The sequence below is a fragment of the Podarcis erhardii genome (genome assembly GCF_964252035.2).
Source record: "Podarcis erhardii genome assembly, chromosome: 5".
Classification (NCBI taxonomy): Eukaryota; Metazoa; Chordata; class Lepidosauria; order Squamata; family Lacertidae; genus Podarcis; species Podarcis erhardii.
In genome coordinates, this window is record NC_138509.1 from 23,380,950 (window position 1) to 23,400,214 (window position 19,265).

Genomic DNA, 19,265 nt, shown 5'->3' on the forward strand with positions numbered 1-19,265 from the left:
ACTGTCCATTTACAAAGCCTAGTCTACATGGACCACGTATTAGCAGAGGCCACTGAGTAAAAAACGCTTCAGCCTGGGGTCATTTCTTGAGATTGGAGGCAGAGCCATCTGAGCAAGCCAAGAGCCATGAAGGTGACTCCAGAAACCTGAATCAAATATCACTTGGTTGTATCCAAGACAGCATGAGCGTAGAGATGGCTTGCCCAAGAGGAGTTTCCTCCTCCCTTCTCCAGACTACACTCTCCTGAGTTCCCTGAAAAGCTTCTCCTGAGCGAACGCAAGTTTTGGGATATGGGGCTACAGTAGGAAGGGTAAATGGAGAAAATCGGTTGAGATTGCTTATATGTGCTTATTGGGCATTGGATGCATTGGCCCACAAATAATGCTAATTCCAATTTCTAACATTTCAGGTTAAGGAAATACTCAAGACCACCAGCACAATACAAATGCATCCTCTACACCAAGGGCAGCCAGTGTGATGTTCTCCTGATGATGCTGGACTACAACTCCCATAATCTGCCACCATTGGCAATACAGTGGTACCTCGGGTTACATACGATTGAGGTTACATACACTTCAGGTTACAGACTCCACTAACCCAGATATATTACTTCAGGTTAAGAACTTTGCTTCAGGATGAGAACAGAAATCATGCTCTGGCAGCGTGGCAGCAGCAGGAGGCCCCATTAGCTAAAGTGGTGCTTCAGGTTAAGAACAGTTTCAGGTTAAGAACGGACCTCCGGAACGAATTAAGTACTTAACCCGAGGTACCACTGTACTTGCTGAGGCTGGTGGGAGTTATAGTCCAACAAATATCTGAAGGGCACCAATTCCCTGCTCTAAACACTGAAAGTGTGTCAGCAAGCTCAAGTTATTTAGTGTTGTTGTTTTTTTACACATAATTTTTCTATTCTTACAAGTTGTTAAAATGAATTACCAGCACCACAAGAGGAGAATGGCAAGCTGTACCCATTCTCTACTTCAGTTATTGTATGAAATGAATCCACTAGGAAAACATGTACAGCTGTCAAAATGCAGCCACTATCTTAGAATGGTTTTCTGATTAGAAAAAGCAAAGAAAAAGACAAGGTAATCTTCAGAGGAAGTAGGGGGAGGAAATCTCATTGGATTATGCAGGAAAGAGCCATATTTGAGGGGAGGGGAGGAACATTTGACATTTATCAAAACCACAGACTGACACTTGGAAAAGAAAGGAGGAGACAGCTTACACTGACAGAGGTTAATTTGACTCTCTTTAATTGTTTCTGAAAGCTAAAATATGTCTCCTGCCAATCCCAGACTGCAATGATCTCTCAGGTGTATCTTACTTGACAAGCAATGCTTCATTTAAATGATTTCCATAATTTTAAATAAAGTTCAAATGTTTTATGAGAGTGTATAATAAGAATGTATTTTCTTCATTTTAAAATGTAAACTTCTAATTTTTAAATAAAGCATGAAATCGTGCTCCCACCAGCTCCTTTCACAGTTTATATATTTCTCCAAGGCTCATAATGAACTCAGGCTTGCAAGAGAGGTGAAAAATAATAATTAAAAAAGGCCTCCTCAGCTATGTTTGGAGAAAAAGAAAGATCAAGCAAGTAGGCTTGTATAGAGAAGGCAGAGAAATGCTATTGGGTTGCAGAAAAAAGCAGAATTGCTCAACACCTACTCTGCCTCTATCTTCACCCGAAAGGAAAGTAGTGCCCAACCTGGTGATAAGAGAATAAAGGGTGCAAGGAGGGAGATGCAGCTCAAGATAGGGAAAGAGGTGGTAAGGGAACACATAGCTGCTTTAAATGAATTAAAATCTCTAGGGCCTGATGAGCTGCACCTAAGGGTACTATAGGAGCTTGCAGGTGTAATATCAGATCCTCTATCTATACAGTGGTGCCTCGCAAGATGAAAAGAATGTGTTCCGTGAGTCTCTTCGTCTTGTGGTTTTTTCGTCTTGCGAAGCAACCCTATTAGCGGCTTAGAGGATTAGCGCTATTAGCGGCTTAGTGGCAAAGCGGCTATTAGCGGCTTAGCGGCTTAGAAAAAGGGGGGAGAAAGCAAAAAAAATCGCAAGACTCGCAAGACGTTTTCGTCTTGCGAAGCAAGCCCATAGGGAAATTTGTCTTGCGAAGCGCCTCGAAAAGCAGAAAACCCTTTCGTCTAGCGGGTTTTTCGTCTTGCGAGGCATTCGTCTTGCGGGGCACCACTGTAATCTTTGAGGATTCTTAGAGAACAGTTGAGGTCCCTGCACACTGGATAAATGCTGACCCCATCTTCAAAAGGGGGGGGGGGAACCGAGGTAACTACGGACTGGTGAGCTTGACATCAGTACCAGGAAAGGTCTTAGAACAGATAATTCAACAATTGCTGAATATAAATGTTAATCTGAGCCCTATGATATCAGTTTAAAATAAAGTCCATCCTGAGACACTTGAAATCTCGACTTTGAACACATACTTAAATCTTATTGTTGCTTCATCTTTAAAATGCTTAACTCTCATATTCAAAACGCATATAGTCCACAAAGCAACCGTCTTTCAATTCTGGAGTTTAAAGAAGTTTGCAATTTGTTCAATAAAAAAGGAATGTTTCTGCCCTTCTGCACAGGGGGGAAAAAACCTCCACTCTGCATCTGAAAGTTCAGTTTTATTAATACTGGATTCTGCAACTATAATATGACCTAGTATTTTTAAAGCGTACAAACTAAAATGAAACGGAGCATGGAGTAACAGGATAATATATTCTTGTGCCTTAGGTCATTCATTCCAAGCTTAAAAGCCTATGTTTATAGCACTGACCTCTCTCAGTACAGCTTGTTTCTTTTAGTACTGTCCAGACAATTATAAAAATGATTTATCAAAAAACCAGTCATCGGTACAAAGTGCTTTGCCATTTATTCTGGTTTTATTAATTGAAGCAACCATTTGATTAAAATTATATATGGGTTTTACATTCTACCTGACACGCCATCTATACATAGTTTGTACGTCAGGGAACAGGATCTGCCTTATTTTATGTACAACCCATAGTCTTTGAAGGCACTCTAGAAATAATTGCAAAGAAAGCAAAAACACTGCAATAAATATCTGGATTTTAGCTAACGACATATATCAGGCACCATCTCCTACGCCAAACGAGTGAACAGACATGAGGCAGGCATCCAAATATGTATTTTACCTATATAGAGTTTTCTGCAAAAAGGCTATGGCTCATCATCTGTATGTGTTCATAAATACAGTTGTTGTTGTTGTTGTTGTTGTTGTTGTTATTATTAATTATTAATTAATTATTTCTACCCCGCCCATCTGGTTGGGTTTCCCCAGCCACACTAGGTGGCTTCCAACAAAATATTAAAAATACATTAAAACATCAATCATTCAAAACTTCCCTAAAAAGGGCTGCCTTCAGATGTCTTCTAAATGTCATATAGCTGTTTATTTCTTTGGCATCTGATGGGAGGGCGTTCCACAGGGCGGGCGCCACTACCGAGAAGGCCCTCTGCCTGGTCCATGAAAACAAAAGTATTATAAATTCTCTTAGGACCAAACTCTGAATTACTACAATTGCATGGTTGCTGAAATAAAAATGGGAGGTTTATAAGACCCCCATGTGGTTGGAGGTGAGATATAACCCTTTCCTGTACAGTCTCTATCCTGATGAATTTGCACCTCCTTTGAGTTGCAGTAAGCCTTAAGGCAGGCTTCCTCAAACTCGGCCCTCCAGATGTTTTGTGACTACAATTCCCATCATCCCTGACCACTGGTCCTGCTAGCTAGGGATCATGGGAGTTGTAGGCCAAAAGCATCTGGAGGGCCGAGTCTGAGGAAGCCTGCCTTAGGGAGAAAAGCTGTCATTGGGACCCAATGCCTGGGGACTGGGGCAGGATTTTAACCAGGAAAGCAGAAAGGGAAGACCTCAACCTCCCTTCCCTGTGCACTACAGTCCCAATGAAAATTCCCCACACCACTTTGTATTATGAGTATCTTTTTAAAAACCAGATGCGCCTTAACGTAAAAAGAGCCTTCTGGATCATGCTAAGGGCCATCTAGTCCAGCATCCTGTTCTCACAGCGGCCAACCAGATGCCCATGGGAAACCCTCATGCAGGATTCAAGCACAAGAGCACTCTCCCCTTCTGTGGTCTTCCATAGCTGGTATTCAGAAGTATTACTGATACCAGCTGCAGAGACAGAACATAGCCAACATGGCTAGTAGCCATTGAAAGCCTTGACCTCCATGAATTTGTCACTCCTCTTTTAATCGTCTGCTGACCATATGATTACAGCCTCTTTCTTTCAGGATCTTTGGAATACAGTGGTACCTTACATACACTTCAGGTTACAGACTCTGCTAACCCAGAAATATTACCTCGGGTTAAGAACTTTGCTTCAGGTTGAGAACAGAAATCGTGCTCTGGCGGCACGGCAGCAGCAGGAGGCACCATTAGCTAAAGTGGTGCTTCAGGTTAAGAACAGTTTCAGGTTAAGAACGGACCTCCGGAACGAATTAAATACTTAACCCAAAGTACCATTGTATCTAGATTAACATTTTTATTAATCAGCTAAAAGCTAAACATTTAGAAGTTTTTGAAAATCTGCCAAACTTAACAAGTAGATGCTATGGAACAATACAAATTCTCCATCTGGTTTGCTTCAGGAGACTAACTCCACCCAGTTAGTTTTCATAAACCTTTCAGTTTCCCCTTAACTTTAAAAACAAAGGCCAAGACCAGTCATTATTATATGAACTACTTGCATAGGCCTATCTGAAGAAGTGTATCTGAAGAAGTGTATCTGAAGAAGTGTATCTGAAGAAGTGTGCATGCACACGAAAGCTCATACCAAGAACTGACTTAGTTGGTCTTTAAGGTGCTACTGGAAGGAATTTGTTTTGTTTTGCATAGGCCTGTAATTGAATTCCAATCTGCATTTATTGTTTTATAACTTGTTGTTTGCCACCCTAGGCTCCTTTGGGAGGAAGGGTAAGACAGAAGCAAGTAAATAAATAAAATAAATAGCATACCTGCTCTGGATAGAATGCTCTCACTTCCTTTTGTAATTATAATTGTTTTGTTTTTAGAGTTGTGTACTATCCTGCTGTAGTCCCCTTTGGAAGCTTGTGGTGAAGAGAAGGTAAGAAATCTTAAAATAAACATGACTTGTGCACATTTTGGACTATGTCCATCTACAGTGAAAGCAATGCTTTGACTTTCCCTCATTTAAACATGCATCTGAAATCAAAGAAGATTAGCAATATTCAGGTCTAGAGGAATATAATTTTTTTTCTGTAGTGGAAGGGCTCCCTCTTCTGTTGGTCTTTTAAAAACATAGTTACGGTAATACATGCAAGCATATTGTACAGAACTATGCATCTGGAGTGCAAGTTAGCTAACCCAACCCAATAACACATGTGTTTCAACACATTTGCCTCAAAATGTAATCAACTTGTTTCAAGGCAAATTAATTTACATAGGTATAGGCCAAGAGCTCAGAACTCAAACCACAACCCTAAAACCCCTCCTGAATGTTATGTCGATTCCACAAGAAATATCAAAATTGTGTTATTTTGTCTAGAAACCATTCTTATAACCCCAGTAATGCAGACAAGGACCGAGGAAATAGTGACTTGTTTAAATACACCTAGAACCTTAATCGTTAATGTGAGATGTAGCTGGGGGAGTTGCATGCTCCCTTCCCAGTTCTATGCCACAAGGTTGGGAGACTTTATATTCGAATAAATTTGGGAACAGCGTGGTTAGCATAATCTACAAGTAGTGAAGTAGCGTGCAAGTTGAAAACCTGCATCTGATTTCACTATGTGGGGAGAGAGTAGGCTGGAGCAGATATAGCATTTAACCAACGAAATGTTGCACCATGTAACATACTCTTTTCATTCTCACTCCAACCAAATCTCTTATATTGAGCAGTCCATAGCAGGCACTTGACCTTGTAACTACTAGTAGAAATTAATCCTAAGCTTTACTTCAATGTTAGATCAAGCAGATCTCAACACTCTGTGGAATGAAGAGGAGTAAAAGAGTGGCCTAAATGTCAGACACAAGGCTATTTCTGCATATTATAAAACAAGATAGCCATGTCTGGTCATCACAGTAAGCCCAAGTTCTTCCATCTTGGATCTCCAGATGAGAATTCTTATTGCTCTCAGCCAACTTAACCAACAGGAACAAGCCAGCTTGAATCATGGTATCTTAAGCTCTCTTCAGACATTTACAAAAATATCTGAATTATAATCATGAAGTGGGGGCAAGATAAACTGCTTATCACTTCAGTGACAAAAGCAGTAATTTGTGCTCATAAGTGCACAGAGGTACATTAACAATGCTTATTTAGGGCAAGATATTGCTTGTAAAAACATAATATTTAATACATACTGGAAGAAGGACAGAGGGCTCCAGAATTGGTGTGCGGATTTGTTTGAGGTTTTATTAAACTACAGTGGTGCCTCGCAAGACGGAATTAATCCGTTCCGTGAGGCTCTTCGTATAGCGGTTTTTTCATCTTGCGAAGCAAGCCCATTGACAGCTTAGCGGATTAGCGCTATTCGCGGTTTAGTGGTTTTTAGCGGATCAGCTGATAAGCAGCTTATCAGCGGATCAGCTGATAAGCGGCTTAGGGCTTAGGAAAAGGGAAAAAAACCCCGCAGGAACTCGCAAGACATTTTCGTCTTGCGAAGCAAGTCCATAGGGAAATTCGTTTTGCGAAGCGCCTCCAAAACGGAAAACCCTTTCGTCTAGCGGGTTTTCCGTCTTGCGAGGCGTTCGTCTTATAACTGTATAACTCTTTTTAATGATTTTGTATGCATCATGCTTGCTTACCTCAACTAAAGCTCAAGGCTAGCAAGTCTTCATTAGATTATCACACTCAAATTCAGTATGTTAGTAGAACTGGTTGTGTTTTTAAAAACCCACAAAAATACTAAGTAAGTGCTTTCTGAGTGTGCAAGCAACTGTTAAATCAACAGAGTCGTTTGTCTGATCTAAATATCTACACAGCACGCGTGCGCGCGCACACACACACACACACAGATGGTAAGGGGAAACAGATGCACTGATGTGAGCTTGTAGGAATATAAAGGCTGGCTCCCACAGTGACATACAAGAGGGATCATTCATATTATCCCTTTCAAGTGTGCATCAGCAAACCAAACAGGGTACAGTCCTCTTTAGTTAGGAGATATGGCAACCGTATAGGCAAACCGTATGCATTTCTGCTCTGAAAATAGAGCTTCTCACTTTGGCTAGATATACAAATTATAACAGAATGACTATCAACAGCAATATCATAGAAAAGGCTTAGCTACAACTCAAGACAAGCATTTAACATCCTGGTCTCTCTTCTTGAGATATACATTATTGACATATTGGAAAAATCCCTATCTATAGGTTTTTTCCAGATGGTCATATTATCCCAGCTGTAGCATGCCAGATGTTTTACGTTTCAGTTCTAATTAAAGATATTAGTCTGAATAGCTTACAATTTTAGGTGTATGTTTAAGTACATTCAGCTAAGATCCTTTTTAAGTTTCTTACAAGATGTGCAAGTCTGAGAAATAGGTTAATTTTGTCCCGTGTTGTCAAGTAACATCAGTCATTTAGTACTGTGCTTTTCTAAAAGCCTTCCTCGTCTAATGTTATCATGGTTAAATGAAGTCAACCATTCCACACGGACACAAAAGCAACTCACATGCAGACTAGGAAACAGAAATAGGAAGTAGGAAAAGTGCCGTATTCTCTCTTTCCCATCCAAAAGTCAATTAAATAGTGAAGAGTATATAGAGAGATTTAACCTCTCTCTACTTCAAGCCCATATGTTCTTATCAGAACAGCTGCTGCACAAGATCAGTCTCATAACATCAATGGCCCATTCCCATTGCTTTGCTTTCTGAGAAAAACAAGAAAGGGGTAGAATTATTATTTTTATAAAAAATCAAGGATCTTGAATGTCTCACCCATTGATGCTCCTAGCAAACATTCATTTGGAAAGCAAACTGCAGCATTATAAACTTGGCATTTGGTTAAGGGGGCATGTCACAAACTTGAATTGCATATGACCTTAATCTTCTCCTAGTGACTCCCAGGGAAATTTAAGCTCGCCCAGTGCCTGTGTAAGGCTACTGTTGGCTCCTTATCACTGTTGACTTATTTCAAGTCAACAATAAATCCTTATGTGTCTCATTAATAGGACCAGCTCTGGGAGCTAAATTAAAATGGAAAGGGATCCTAATAGCATGGAGGCCAAAGGTTCTTCCATCTCTTATTTATGACTAGGGAATAATCAAGGCTGGACTGTGTACATTCATCAGAAAGAATTAACGGGCAACATAGGCCAACAATGATCATTACTTTTGAAAAGCAATACTACTATAAAATAAGATACACCCTTAAAAAAAAACCAACCAGACACTATTCACTTAATGCTGCTCCTCGTGAATAGCAAAAAAATGCACTATTTCATTAATTTACCTTTCATTTATATAACTGTTAAACATCAGAGAAGAATGAAAAATAAATCTTTGATTAAAGATACAGGCTTCTAAAAGCATTCATTAGTACATTATTCTGTAACTTATTGGAAATCTATTACAATTCCTTTGGGAGGAGAAACAGGCAAATTAAGTGAACTGATACATTAGGAATATAAATTATCGGAGTAAATGTTTGAGATTTAATTTAGTGGAACGTGACACAAGTGAGCCATAAAATACAGCTCATTACTTCCAGCAGCAGGTAAATGGAAAACCAACATTAGCAGATTTGATTGATTGATTGATTGATTGATAAGATGTCATTTTTACTAAAATAGATTCTCATCTTTAGAGGACTCTACTGAAAGAAAATAGCTGCTAGTACATAGCTACAAAATATCTTGCTCAAATGCTAGTGGAAAGGTTTGCACAATGCTATTATTAGTAAGTTCCACAGCAGTTCTCTTGTTTCCTCAAGCAGAAGTACATATTTGGATTTAGTATCACTTTATCACTCAACATTCTAAGGTATGTGTATTACCCTGAGGACAAATATCATTTTGAGGAGCCACTGCCATCACCAGCCTCCTTTCTGCAGTACTGTACATAGGAAGTACCTTAGTAGAATGCGTCTGAGGTGGATTTGTAGTAGACAACACAACTCTAACTCAGTTCTTTACCCTTCATTTCAGACTCCCGTTTCTTATCATAGGCACCTCCATAGTCCACTTACTATTCCTTCACAAAATAGGCTCAAACAAACCAATGGGCCTCAACTTCAACATAGACAAAATTCCATTCCACCCCTACTACTCATACAAAGACCTCCTGGGCATGACCAGAAGATACCTCCTACTACATAAGAACATCTGTGCCTTCATATATACTTTCCTTGTTTGAGGGCTAACCCCCCACCAAAAAAATACCCAACCCCCCTCTAGCCCTTCACAGTCTAATTACCTAATACATTGTGGACACTTTAATTGTGCGTGTACACACATACAGAGATTCTGCCACCCTAACGTCCTGATGGATTAGATCCAACATTTATCTAGTCCAGCACCCTATTTCCAACAGTGGCCACAAGCAGGACCAAAGCACACTGGTCCTCTTCCTTTCATCTTCTCCAGCAACTGATAATTTAGATACTTCCAGCATCAGAAACAGCATGTAACAAACCATAATACTGAGACTAGGAGCCATCAATATCCTCACCTTCCATTAATTTGTATAATTTTATTTTAAGGCCATCGAAGTTGGCGGGCATCACCATCTCTTGTGGTAGCAAATTCACAATTTAATTGACTGCTGTGCAAAGTGGTTTCTCTTCCTTTCCTGAATCTTCTACCACTCAGCTTCATAATATTCTAATATTTGAAGAGGGAAAGGACTTCTCCTAAACCACTTTCCCCACATAATTGTATACACCTCTAATATGTCCCCCACTAACTCACTTTTTTCTGAATTAAAAAGCCCCAAACACTAACTTCTACTCATAGGAGAGCTTCAACAGTCCTCTGATCACTGTGACTTCTCTTTTCTACAATCATATAAACGCTAATCACAAGGGCTAGAAACTTCTTCATTTGTATTAAAAATCAAAAAAAGGTAGTAGATAGAAGATAGAAGCTGCCATGGAAGCTGGCATTTTGGGGTCACAGTTTATTATCTATAGAGTGATCACAGTTACACGGATTTTAAGAATTGTACAGTGGTACTTTACTATTCTCCCTTGTCCCCTGTCCAGCCAGTTCTCTGATTTAAACTATTAGTCCCTCAAGCAAAAGGAAGCTAAGTCTACATGAAACATCTTGCATTAATAAGAGTAGAAGATGAACAAGTCAAAACATCAGCTATTGTTGAGGCTGTCAGCTTGCAGTATCACTGGGATCAAACTCTGCATTTCACTCCAGCTGGCATGTTCAAGTTAATCGGCAATCATCTCCATTTAGTCCCCAAGGAAACTCTATTTCCATTCAATAGCTAGCATGCTCTGGAACTGCAAAGCTTTCGGCAGCTGCCTTGGTAATTAACAGAATACCTCAAAGCTTTTGCAGTACTTAACTCTTATGCATAAGGTCAGTTCTCTTTAAAGTACATGCCTGAACAGTCAATATAGTTCTTCAGTTTTTGAAGGATAGACAGAAGTAATTCAAAGCTGTCAGTTAACTGTGCGAGGGTTTTGTGCATGTGCAAGTATGCAAACAAAAAGATGGTTAAATAGGTCACCACCTTTTCTTCTAGTTTTAATCATTCAAGTAATGTCATATGACCCAGTAATTATTTGAATGTGTCACTCTAGCTTTACTCCTTAAATTTCTAAGAAATTTCAAAATAATTTACTATTCTAATAAACCAGAAAACATCACCATTCTCTTTTTACTGAACCCTACTCCCTCTTCTGCAAAGGCCATTGAAACCATATACTACTTTCTTTGGATGACATTCTCAACCCAATCCATCATATTCTTGAACTTGGGAGTCTGTTCCCATTGTTCTATCTCTAATTATCGCTTCTGCACATGCTTCACTAAGTGCATTCACTTATTTACTGGTTAACATTACAAATAAATTATATTACAATAATGACAAAGAAACAAATAATGACAAAATATATATTTATTTCATTTTCCAATATGAAAAACGCTTGTTACCTTATCACAGAACTCAGTAAGGGCTGTGAAGTCCCATTTCTTGGCATATGCAACATTATATCTGAGTATAGCTTCCTATGAAACAAAAAGTGATAAAAAGGTGATCAGTAGGACAACTTGAATTTTGAGAAATCAGCACCCTCTGCTGGTCCAAGTAGTTCTGGACAATTTTTCAGCAATCCTTAGAAAACATACCCTGTCACAAGAAGATAAAGGAGAAGCAAAATTTCAGCAGACACAGAGTTGCAAGAATGGACCCATTGATCCATTCAGTCCAATACCTCCCACCCTGGGACAGAATTTCCCAAATTTAATTCATTCCCAGCAAAGGCCAATCCAACCCTTATTCTGGTAAAATCTTACCAATAGTAAATTCAGAATTTATTTTCTTCAGTTACATACTTTTTACTGCTATTGATTTTAGTAATGGCATTTATTTTCAAAATCTTTGGTCAGTCTGATTTTCACAATTTGTGCTGATTTCATATCTCTTATTAACTCAGATTTTCTAATTATACACATAATCATACAGAAAGGCTCTTAAACAGGTTCATTACCACAGTGCTTGCAGAACAGTGTAATCAACACGTGGCGGTATTTCCTTTCCAGAAATTCTCTCCATCTCACCCCCAATAACTTTTTAAATTCCATTAAGTTCAAAATGCAGTCTGGGGATTTCGCATGAGAGCTTTTTAAACAGGGAATGCTGCCAGCCTGCATAAGCTAGTCCCCCCCCCCCTCCAATCCACATTTAGCCTTTGATAAGCTTTTGTGCCAAATCTCCAGCCAGCTTTTTATGTTATTTGTTTTCTTTTGTTTGTAACTGCGATTTCATGCAAAGAGCTCCAACCAGGTGCCCTGTGACTTGGGAACCAATTCTCCTTGGGCTTCAGCCAAGGTGGGAACTGTATGTATTAAAACCTCAATGGTCATCACAACCCAGATTCTGCTCGGACATAAAAATAATGTCATACCAGAGACTCAGGCCTATGTCACTGTCTATTACACTGCTCTCCAATTTTCTTAACTCCCACTATCTCTGCAACATGTCCCTAAGGGTCACTCTTTTGACCCTTTTGAATGAGAACATAAAGTGACCGTCTGCTACATTGTGATAGGAATTTTGAGGTCTTAGATACAGTGGTGCCCCGCAAGACGAACGCCTCGCAAGACGGAAAACCCGCTAGACGAAAGGGTTTTCCGTTTTGGAGGCGCTTCGCTAAACGAATTTCTCTATGGGGTTGCTTCGCAAGACGAAAAAATCTTGCGAGTTCCCGCGGGGTTTTTTTTTGCTTTTTTTGCCCTTTTCCTAAGCCGCTAAGCCGCTGATAAGCCGCTTCTCAGCTGATTGCTAAAAGCCGCTAGACCGCTAATAGCACTAATCCGCTAAGCTGTCAATGGGCTTGCTTCGCAAGACAAAAAAACCGCTATATGAAGAGAATCGCGGAACGGATTCTTTTCGTCTTGCGAGGCACCACTGTATATGTTAAATGTTCATAAGTGTACCAACCAAGCAAAACCATTTTGATTCCCAAACTGAGCAAATGTTTTCTCTGCAAGATCAAAGTGGGAAACCTCCCCATTGTCTCTTTCCTCACAAATCATTTTAAGATTTAAGACTTAAGATATGAATAGGGTGTGAGCCTGTGCCCTGGCCCAGGAACTAAGTATTTATCATTACAAAAGACTGGCCAGGCTCCCCAGGGTATCCAATCAAGTAACCTGCCAGACAGGAGATAAGACAGGAGAAAAACAACAATCAAATTTCTGTTTTAGACCTCCTTTTCTGTGATGTAGGTAGAGATGTATCTGGGGGGTGGCCTTAGGTTACACCCCTTCTGTGATGTATGTGTGATGTATGGAGGGGTGGTCTTGAGCTCCAGGGCAGGGAATTTAAAATGTCTATATAAGGCCTTGCGCACCATTGTTCTGGGTTCCTCCTCCCTCCTGTGTGTGGTGAGGGAGGACCCTGTTGCAACAGATCAACAAAGATCAGGCTTACTAGCTGCTTTGCTTCTCAGTGTTCTCTGGTTGGCCTCTGTTATTTTCTCCTACCAATAGGGAACCTACGTAAGGACTCTATATGGGCTCTTGGATACCCCATAAGGGAAAAAGGGCAAATTTTTGTTTACAACAACATAGAGTTTCCTCAGGCAAGATGGGGAAAAAATGCTGACAAAGTATACTATGCAATGCAATAGCATACAGACTGTCCAATAAAACAGTCTATTTGTACTAATCATTCTCAAAGTGCAGCACAGCAATATTTCACTGTGCTATCTTTCATGCAGTAGGATCTTGCAAAATTGATGGATGTTCATTTAACTGTGAAGCATGTAGTCATTCATTTGAGTTCCACTTCATCAACATCTTGAACCACCTACCCCTTTTCTAGCAACTGTATCAAGATGGGGTCAAACAGTTATTTCTATAGATGACAGGAAAGGAATACAATCATGGCAAACCACCCTGTTCTGAGAATCTTGGAAGCTCAAATTAAGAATACTTAAAGAAAAAAACTATTTTTTCCATGAGGATTATCAGCTTTAAATTCCACCATAATGGATTACACATTCCAGCATGGTGAATGGCCTACAGCAAGGCCTTAACAAGAACCACACATTGCCATAAAAAACAAAGAGAGAACATGCTCTAATTATAAGCACATACTCTACACGCCCAGTTTCTGTTTTTTCCAACAAAAGAAGTAACCTGACATACATCTGAAGACAGCAACACCTACAGGAAATTTATTTAATATACTTTCAGTGATTTTGACCAGTTTGGCTTTCTGAACATGTTCTTAAAAAAGAATCTACCCAAGCTTATGTACACCTTCCAGTTAAAGGTAAAGGTACCCCTGACTGTTAGGTCTAGTTGTGGACGACTCTGGGGTTGCACGCTCATCTCGCTCGAGAGGCCGAGGGAGCCGACGTTTGTCCGCAGACAGCTTCCGGGTCATGTGGCTAGCACGAGTAAGCAGCTTCTGGAGAACTAGAGCAGCGCACGGAAATGCCATTTACCTTCCCGCCGGAGCAGTACCTATTTACAGCGGTGCCTCTGGATGCGAATGAGATCCGTTCTGGTGCCCCGTTCGCATCCTGAAGCGAACACAACCCGCCTCTGCGAGTGTGCGGGTTGTGATTCGCCGTGTCTGCACATGCTCGTGACGTAATTTTGAGCATCTGCGCATGTGCAAGCGGCGAAACCCGGAAGTAATGCGTTCTGTTACTTCCGGGTCGCCGCAGAGCACAACCTGAAAATGCTCAACCCGAAGCTACTTTAACCTGAGGCATGACTGTATCTATTTGCACTTGACGTGCTTTCGAACTGCTAACACCTTCCAGTTACATTGTACTAACTCAATTATTTCCTGGTTCAAAAGGCAGCTGGCCAATTGCTGCTAATACATAGTGTTTTATGTGAAACAACAAGTTATTTGCAAGTATTAGATTTTTCAGTTTCTAAATGGCCTAATATTTTTAGGAGGTAAGAAACCTCTGCACAAAGTGACTATTCTCCACAGATCAGCATAAACATTTCGCTGCTCTCTCTATATGTCACTGGTTTCCAGTTAACTGGTGGGTCACATCCTGACCTAAGGTGGGTTGTACTGTGATGTCATACCACTTTTATTATTATGCTTTTAAGACAAAGAGAGGCCAGTATTCCTTTACTTTTCATAGTTGTATAGAGGATGGAATTTCAACTATAGCATTTCTCACTACCTGCCAAAATTTCTTCTTCTATACAACACTGGAGGTAAAAGGTTTTTGTCCTTTGCATCTGGAAAAAAGAAGGAAAAAAGATGGACGTGTATAATAAACATGTCTCCCCTGTTGCAGATAAAAGACCTAGGTATGAAAAGGAGACTGCTAATTAATATAGATATTGAAAATGAGATCATTTCATTCAGTTAAAAGACAAATGAAGCATGACAACAGTTGTGGGCTTGTTTTGGCTTAGATTGCTATGACACAGGAACAGTATTCTAGCTAAAAAGGACAAAAGGGAAGCTGAATCTTACTCATAGTTCTAATCAGGGCTTTTTTCCACTGGAACTCACCAGAACCCAGTTCCAGCACCTCTCAGATGCGCGCCATTGCCATTATAAGAACTCACGGTGAGTTCTGGCACCTCTTTTTTTTTCTTAGGAAAAAAGTACTGGTTCCAATGCTTTTGCAGGTTCAGATAGTCAACTGGTTGAATTGCTCTACATGAATTAAAAGTGCTATTGACAGGATTTGTTTATTTTTAAAACCATTGAACTGAAATTTAGTATTTAAAAGTATTTTTCGTGGCATTTTATTCATTCTATTGTAAAGAGATATTATTTTTAAAAATACTATATAATCAGACCACACAATTCTACTTGTTATGCATCTCATGCAACTGTAAATAGAAGCCCTAAAAGGTGATTGGTATGGGACACGGGTGGCACTGTGGGTTAAACCACAGAGCCTAGGAATTGCCGATCAGAAGGTCGGTGGTTTGAATCCCCGTGACGGGGTGAGCTCCTGTTGCTCGGTCCCTGCTCCTGCCAACCTAGCAGTTCGAAAGCACGTCAAAGTGCAAGCAGATAAATAGGTACCACTCCGGCGGGAAGGTAAACGGTGTTTCCATGCGCTGCTCTGGTTCACCAGAAGCGGCTTAGTCATGCTGGCCACATGACCCGGAAGCTGTGCGCCGGCTCCCTCGGCCAATAAAGCGAGATGAGCGCCGCAACCCCAGAGTCGGCCACGACTGGACCTAATGGTCAGGGGCTAAAAGGTGATTGAGTTGAAACATGAGAAATATCATTGTACTTTCACCTGTTCTTAAACAACCTGTTTGGAGGAAACTAGCAGAGGAATATTTGTTCAGTTTTAGAATTTCCCCAAAGAGTTCCAAAGTTTTGATTTTGTTAAGCCACCCAAATCACAGGCTGCGTGTACCTTGCCAGTTGCCAAGATAAGAGGAAATGGTAGCATATCTGATGGTTTGGGTAATCAGCAGTTCAAACATGTCACCTCTCCAAATCACGAAATCAACTGGATATCCTCACGCTTTGGGGAGTGCAAAAATGTAACCATACTAAATCAGGTCATCCACTCTCTAATATTGTTAAGTGGAAACTTCCAACATTTCCAATTTTCTTACTATGGCAATAGGTAGAAATCTCTTTGATGAAACCATTATTTCAAACTGGCTTTCAAACCAGTTTGTCAGCCCAGATGATAAGGTAAGTTATGGTTAGGCAAAACTGAAGAGAAAGTTTCCAAATTCCTCTTAGCCACAGTGCCGGAGGAGGAAAGGGGACCTGCTTGCATATGTTGGTTCACATCATGCTAAATTATGGTTTAGCATGACAACCAAATGCAGCCAATTATTTTTTTAAAAAAGCATAGTGTTTTTACGCCTTACCTTCAAATCACGGGAGCTGGTGAACTTCTTAAGCAGTGAAGTCTGGATTAATTCCCATCGACTTCCAGCAGTTCTTTCACCATTCTTAAGAAAGAAAATAATATTTAAGATTCAGCTTAGAAAATTATATTCAGGCTCACAACTAACAGGAAAGTAATAGTGAATTGGAATAGAATGATTGCCTACTTGGTAATTGTGTCACAATTATGGAGGAAAAGAGGAGAGATCTATTGGTTCAGCTTTAGAATTCACATAAACTGTCCATAAACTGAAATTTGATACGGTAGCCAACAATTATTTTCATTAACTAGTGGGTATACTATAGATGCACTTCTTAGCACATGCAATGTGTTTTACCCTTTGGCCTAAGCAAATACAGCCTGCTGCTCAAAGAGAATACAGGATGAAAACTTACAGGGCAAATGGAATACCTCCCCTAAAAGCCTGACTCTCTCAAAGGCTCTTTCCAAAAATTAAGACTGCTCTCATCTCTCTAGGAGCTGTACATAATTAAGACTCCCACTTTGCAAAATGTAGCCCTTGTTTTCCCCTCAACTCCAACTCAGCAGCAATTCACAATTAATATTGTCTCACACAGACCTTTCCAACTTTCCTGCCATAGGAAGATTCACAGAATCGTAGAGTTGGAAGGGATACCAAGGGTCATCTAGTCCAACCCCCTGCAATGCAGGAATATCTGCTAAAGCATCCATGACAGATGGCCATCTAACCTCTGCTTAAAATCCTCCAAGGAAGAGTCCACAACCTCCTATGGGAAACTGGTCCATGGCTGAACAGCTCTTACTGTTCTTCATTCTTTACACCAGGGGTAGGCACCCTACGACCCAGGGGCCGGATGTGGCCCAATCACCTTCTCAATCCGGCACGCGAATGGTCTGGGAATCAGTGTGTTCCCCTGCTTTACACACATCCCGCAACACAAAGCTTTATTTATTTCGAGAAACAATACAATATGTTTTCATGGCTAAAAAGACAAGTAGTGAATACCATCATTTTTCCCACAAAACAAAAAAGAAAGTCTACTCCAGGTTTTTCTGCTGAAGACCCTTTCCTATAGTAGCTACAGATAGCTTTTTCTTCAATCAACCTTGGAAGAACAATGCTGAAGGGATTGGTGGAAAATGTCTAATTTCATCCCTCCTCCAGAGGAAAAATTGAGGCCAGTTACAAGTGGACTCTGGTACCTGAAGAGGGGCTGAGGGACTGGCGTTCGATTCTGGTAAGGTGGAGGCAAAGAGGAGAGCTGCAGACATAGGTAAGCACAGAAGCAAGAACAAGGACTGAGGAAAATAAAATGCTGCAGCTAGTTCCCATTCAGTCAGTGAATCAGATGACTATGGGGAGATGTGGCAGAATTAGTGATTCAGCAGCAGAGGTTGATCCAACATGATAGTTTAGCTACTAATAGGGAAAATGCCAGCATGTTTAAACAAACAAAAACAAGGGGGGGGGGGTCAGGAAAGGAGACTACACACTAATTATAGCGTTAAATTATTGGTCACCATGGTATCAATGTTTGCAAACTCTTGAAATGCTTGGCTTTCACACATTTTTTCTGAAAGCTGTACAAGAACACTTAAGTTGGCTCTAAAGTAAGGTAAAATGACTCTTCCAAAGGTCAGGTATATCAAACAACTCAGTATTCAGCATTTTTTAGTCTTTGTGGACTCTAGAAAAATAAACTGTATATACAGCAGAATGATAACAAAGGTCTTCCATACAGCAAAATAGTATGATTATATGGTGTCTTTGTCTTTATGCTTAGTGAAGTCATTTAGCAGCGGATTCAGGAAGGACAAAAAGGAAGTACTTCTTCACATGCCACATAACTAATCAAGGACTTCACTATCAACAAAACGTGGAGATTTCCAGTAGCTTAATCAAATTAATGGGGAACTGTCCACTATATACAGAAGCAAGTTTGCTGAATATCATACACTAGCAACAAAGGGGGAGAATCAATCTCATGTCCTGCTTTTCGGAGGAATCAAACTGGCCACTGACACAAGGAGAACACTAGATTGACTACATGACTCATAAAAGCAACACATATGCTTTTGAAATCTTCCAATGCTCTGTCTGTAATGTTCTATGAACCTCTGCAAATCCTTTCTACGCTGTAAAATCAACTGCTGTGAACCTTTGGGATGGGAAGCTATACTTTAAAAAAATGAAAAGTAAGCGTGGAATTACAAAAACCAATATCACCCACCTCAAATTCTACCGTAAGCTCAAGTACCGAATAAACAGCTTCTAATATTTACATATACTTATTTGGCTCAAAGTTTGTTCATTTGTTGCCCTGCTGAAATAGAATAGCTTGGAACCATGGATTTTTGTAGCCCATGGAAATATATTGGCATGCACATACTGTGTTAACTTTCTCAATGCAAGCCACAGTAGCAAGAAGTAAGGGTCGTTTATGGCAACTTTATCTTCACTCATAATACAAACACTTTATCAGTGCTAAGCAATCATATTTAAAAGTAGCAGGCAGGAAAATGAGCTGTCATTCTGTCACACAATAATCTGGATTCATACACTAAATGTAGTGCAATACATCACATGCATTAGAATAGTTATCAAACTTGAACAAATCATCTAAAGCCACAATAATTTATGATTATGAATTTAGAGCATATCTAAGAAACTTGGTGGAGTTTTTAGCCTGACAAAAGTTTTATCGCCCAAATTTTTAGCATGCCTC

At 40.1% G+C, this 19,265-nt stretch overlaps 1 protein-coding gene across 1 annotated transcript in view; it reads right to left on the minus strand.

The window, feature by feature from the left end:
- Window positions 1-19,265, minus strand: part of PARG (poly(ADP-ribose) glycohydrolase) — a 68,830-nt gene that overhangs the window by 42,008 nt on the left and 7,557 nt on the right. The window contains exons 6-7 of the mRNA XM_081861157.1: window positions 16,538-16,621; window positions 11,135-11,209 (exon numbers count right to left, since the gene is read on the minus strand). Coding sequence (XP_081717283.1) covers window positions 11,135-11,209; window positions 16,538-16,621 — 159 coding nt within the window. The remainder of the gene's footprint in view (window positions 1-11,134; window positions 11,210-16,537; window positions 16,622-19,265) is intronic.